Below are 4,653 nucleotides of genomic sequence, written 5' to 3' on the forward strand. Positions count from 1 at the left end.
CCCCGGCCTCATCCCTCCCCCGGCCTCATCCCTTCCCCGGCCTCATCCCTCCCCCGGCCTCATCCCCACCCCGGCCTCATCCCCCCCCGGCCTCATCCCTCCCCCGGCCTCATCCCTCCCCCGGCCTCATCCCCCCCCGGCCTCATCCCCACCCCGGCCTCATCCCTCCCCCGGCCTCATCCCTCACCCAGCCTCATCCCTATCCCGGCCTCATCCCTCCCCCGGCCTCATCCCTCCCCCGGCCTCATCCCTCTCCCGTCCTCATCCCTCCCCCGGCCTCATCCCTCTCCCGGCATCATCCCTCCCCCGGCCTCATCCCTCTCCCGGCCTCATCCCTCCCCCGGCCTCATCCCTCTCCCGGCATCATCCCTCCCCCGGCCTCATCCCTCCCCCGGCCTCATCCCTCCAGATGGCCAGCTTTTTTCTCTCATCCCGTGATGGAATGAAAAGATCGGCTAATTAAACAAAGTCCCATATCCATGTGAAAGACGGAAGAGCCCTTGGGGAACAGTTGAGCGCAGGAGAGCTGGCCAGGCCAAGTATTGATTGTCACAGCTGTTGTCCCCTAGATTCTACAACACTAGGGTTATTTAAACGGGAATGTTTGTAATCTTTATTGTCTTCTTGGTAAACACATTGCTAAGAAAAGAAAAGGAGCAACAACAACAGACTAATCCACATAACATCTGTCATGATGGGTTTAGCTATATGAGTGACAACTGAAAATAGAAAATAACTGCATTACATAAAGAGAATTCAGAGTTCCAGTCACTGCCCTGTGTCCAATAGTGGAGTAACATATACTTAATGTATGGCCTTTGAATTAAATGAACCAACCAAAATGACATGGAACACACCACATTATGACACCATGCTGCTGTAAACCAATTGCTTGTGTTGAATACAGACTTCAAAACTAAAAGTGAATCATTATAAAAAAAACATTTATTCATAAATCAAATAAAATATTTGTCCTTAACATACACATTGTTTTCAGTAGACCTATGCACTTTCACATTCTCTATATGAAACCTATGACCGGTTTTCCTACAACAGTCCAGCGAGAGATGCATATCAGTCCTAGGAGTAGTCTTTTCAGTAACTTGCTGCAGTGAAGTTGACCCTCATCATATAGCTGTAGGTTATGGGGTGCAGTGGAGGCTGGTGTAGGGAGAAACAGGAGGATGGGTTCATTGCAATGGCAGAACCATTGTGGTGAGGGAGGTGAACAAGTGCACTCTTTGGACCCTTGGGTGAAGAAATGGGCCGCAGCCACGGCTTCCGTGGTGAGAGGCTGCGGGGGGTGATGAGACGGGACGGAATGTCAAGTAGCCGTCACTGCCCAGACATCTGTGTGCGCCTCAGGTTGTCCTTCACACGTACAAACTCAGGGACTCCTCTCTCCTGCTCCTCCCGGAGCCTGATCTCCTCCTGCTCATACTGAAACATGACAGTAGATTCATTTCAAACATGGTCATAGCCTTCTGCTGTTTTTGTAAATAGTAAATACACTTTGTTTTTCTCCCAATGTTATTGGTGTTTTATTACATAGTGTGTGTGTGTGTGTGTGTGTATTTGGTGTGTGTGTCTGGTGTGTGTGTTTGGCGTGTGTGTGTGTGTGGTGTGTGTGTGTATGGTGTATGTGTGTGTGGTGTGTGTGTGTCTGGTGTATGTGTGTGTGGTGTGTGGTGTGTGTGTGTATCTGGTGAGTGTATGTGTGTGTGTGTGTGTGTTTGGCGTGTGTGTGTGTGTTTGGCGTGTGTGTGTGTGTGTGTTTGGCGTGTGTGTGTGTGTGGTGTGGTGTGTGTGTGTGTGTTACCTCCAGCAGTATCTGCTGTCTCTTGCGTAGTTCAGTCTCCAGTTCCAGAGGAGGCTGTAGAGCCAGTTCCTGCTCTCTTTGCTGCTCCAGTTCCAGAGGAGGCTGTAGAGCCAGTTCCTGCTCTCTTTGCTGCTCCAGTTCCAGAGGAGGCTGTAGAGCCAGTTCCTGCTCTCTTTGCTGCTCCAGTTCCAGAGGAGGCTGTAGAGCCAGTTCCTGCTCTCTATGCTGCTCCAGTTCCAGAGGAGGCTGTAGAGCCAGTTCCTACTCTCTTTGCTGCTCCAGTTCCAGAGGAGGCTGTAGAGCCAGTTCCTGCTCTCTATGCTGCTCCAGTTCCAGAGGAGGCTGTAGAGCCAGTTCCTGCTCTCTTTGCTGCTCCAGTTCCAGAGGAGGCTGTAGAGCCAGTTCCTGCTCTCTATGCTGCTCCAGTTCCAGAGGAGGCTGTAGAGCCAGTTCCTGCTCTCTATGCTGCTCCAGTTCCAGAGGAGGCTGTAGAGCCAGTTCCTACTCTCTTTGCTGCTCCAGTTCCAGAGGAGGCTGTAGAGCCAGTTCCTGCTCTCTTTGCTGCTCCAGTTCCAGAGGAGGCTGTAGAGCCAGTTCCTGCTCTCTTTGCTGCTCCAGTTCCAGAGGAGGCTGTAGAGCCAGTTCCTGCTCTCTATGCTGCTCCAGTTCCAGAGGAGGCTGTAGAGCCAGTTCCTGCTCTCTTTGCTGCTCCAGTTCCAGAGGAGGCTGTAGAGCCAGTTCCTGCTCTCTATGCTGCTCCAGCCTCCTCTGTTCCTGGACTCGCTTCAGCTCAGGCTTCTCTCCTGGCAACAGGCCTGTAAATGGGCACAACAGACAACATGTCCAGACATATTTACACTACTGCGCCAAGCAGAGCTGAGCTGGCCTGGTTTGCATCCACCATAGTTGCTAGATAGATATTTATTTTCACATTGTCCTAAGTCAGAAGAGAACGGTTCAGGTTGGCATGATTGTGTGAAAAGGGTATTACACACAGGGGGCTCAGACACACACACACACACACACACACACACACACACACACACACACACACACACACACACACACACACACACACACACACACTACTCGGTCTCTCCTTGTGGTGCTGGGAATAAAAGCAGCATAGTTTAGTTAATAATACTGTACCTAAACTATTATCTCTGCACTATTCATTTTGTCTATGCTTCAGCAGATGTGATCTTTCTTAAAACTTCAGAGACATATAACAGAGCCTTTTGTCGATTTCTGTGCATATTGTAAGTATATGTGAGTGTTTATTTCAACCACCGTTTGGTGCTGACCAGCAGTTCACGGTGCAGGTCGAGGTGACTGGATGTCTCCACCGTGGAGCCGTTCAGTTTCACCCTGGGCTGCTGCAGCTGGGACTGCGTATGGCTCACCTCCTGGACCTCACTACACTCTGTAGACTGCCGGGACAGGGCGTCGCGGCACACATAGTTCTCTACAGGAGAGAAAAGGGTTCACACAAGTCTGGCACAAGTCTAGCCTTTTTCCAGATCTGTTTGTGTGCTGTGTGCAGACTCCATTGCTGTCATTGTCAGACAATTCCATGAGTTGGCAAAAACAGACAAAACAAATCAAATTGTATTTGTCACATGCGCCGAATACAACAGTGAAATGCTTACTTACAACTCAGGCTACCACAAGTCAACTTGGACCATCAAATCTGAGATCACATCATTTATTAATTGAGTCAGTCTTAGCTTTTACTATAGATATACCTTTTCTATGGTGCCAAAATCCTGGCCGCTGAGGAAGCACCTGAAATGTGAGAGAAGATCGGCCATTAATTAACTCCAGCAGAGTATAACAAAACATTGTACTGCAAATGTCCAGTAATATGATACAGTAGGGAACCACACATCCGCAACACACGGTAGCAAGGGCATGGTGTAAAACATTAGAGAGCTAACGGAGACATAAGGGTTGAAACACTGTCAATGAACCACAGGTGCATTATGTGGAGTGGAGTCTGAACATCCTATTTGATCACCATCTCAAGCATCTGCTCAGAAACACTGGATGTGTGGGTAATATTTTCCTATAGTGTAAAACATCTTCCGTCACATAGCACATTTTAATCAAACAATGTGCTACGTAATCAAGTCTTCCCTGTGTTAATCATGCTGCTTGTTGATTCATCCTGAGCCATCCCTGGCTAGGCTGTCTGCTGTGTTACTAACACATGAAGAAGAAGAGCCATCCCTGGCTAGGCTGTCTGCTGTGTTACTAACACATGAAGAAGAAGAGCCATCCCTGGCTAGGCTGTCTGCTGTGTTACTAACACATGAAGAAGAAGAGCCATCCCTGGCTAGGCTGTCTGCTGTGTTACTAACACATGAAGAAGAAGAGCCATCCCTGGCTAGGCTGTCTGCTGTGTTACTAACACATGAAGAAGAAGAGCCATCCCTGGCTAGGCTGTCTGCTGTGTTACTAACACATGAAGAAGAAGAGCCATCCCTGGCTAGGCTGCCTGCTGTCGTCTCTATTTACTCATAGTGATGTCACACGGAGGGAATTCCTGTCAGAGAGTCAGGTATTACTAATGGTTTGGCTCTACACTCAAGGTTGCCAAGGTTTCCCAGTCCGGTCCATTCTCAAGCTCATCATCATCATCATCATCATAGGGGCTTCAACTAAGGAGCTTCAATGTCATCATGATAATAATGCCATGTCAATCATCTGATGACAAAAATCAACAAATATAAGGAGAAATCGTAGTAAACAATGCATGTTCCGTCCTTGTCATTATACCTTTGAGGCCAGTGAAAACAAGCACCAACCTATTAGAACTGAACAATGTAACAGCC

General features: G+C 48.8%; 1 protein-coding gene across 1 annotated transcript in view; it reads right to left on the reverse strand.

Annotated features, from left to right (window-relative positions):
* Positions 1–1,335: 1,335 nt before the first annotated feature.
* Positions 1,336–4,653, reverse strand: part of LOC311147899 (protein FAM107B-like) — a gene marked incomplete at both ends in the record, with an annotated part of 3,823 nt that continues 505 nt past the window's right edge. The window contains 5 exons of the mRNA XM_084184736.1: positions 1,336–1,440; positions 1,820–1,888; positions 2,561–2,636; positions 3,110–3,284; positions 3,565–3,604. Coding sequence (XP_084040862.1) covers positions 1,336–1,440; positions 1,820–1,888; positions 2,561–2,636; positions 3,110–3,284; positions 3,565–3,604 — 465 coding nt within the window. The remainder of the gene's footprint in view (positions 1,441–1,819; positions 1,889–2,560; positions 2,637–3,109; positions 3,285–3,564; positions 3,605–4,653) is intronic.

Source organism: Coregonus lavaretus (genome assembly GCF_964263955.1).
Source record: "Coregonus lavaretus genome assembly, chromosome: 20".
Taxonomy (NCBI): domain Eukaryota; kingdom Metazoa; phylum Chordata; class Actinopteri; order Salmoniformes; family Salmonidae; genus Coregonus; species Coregonus lavaretus.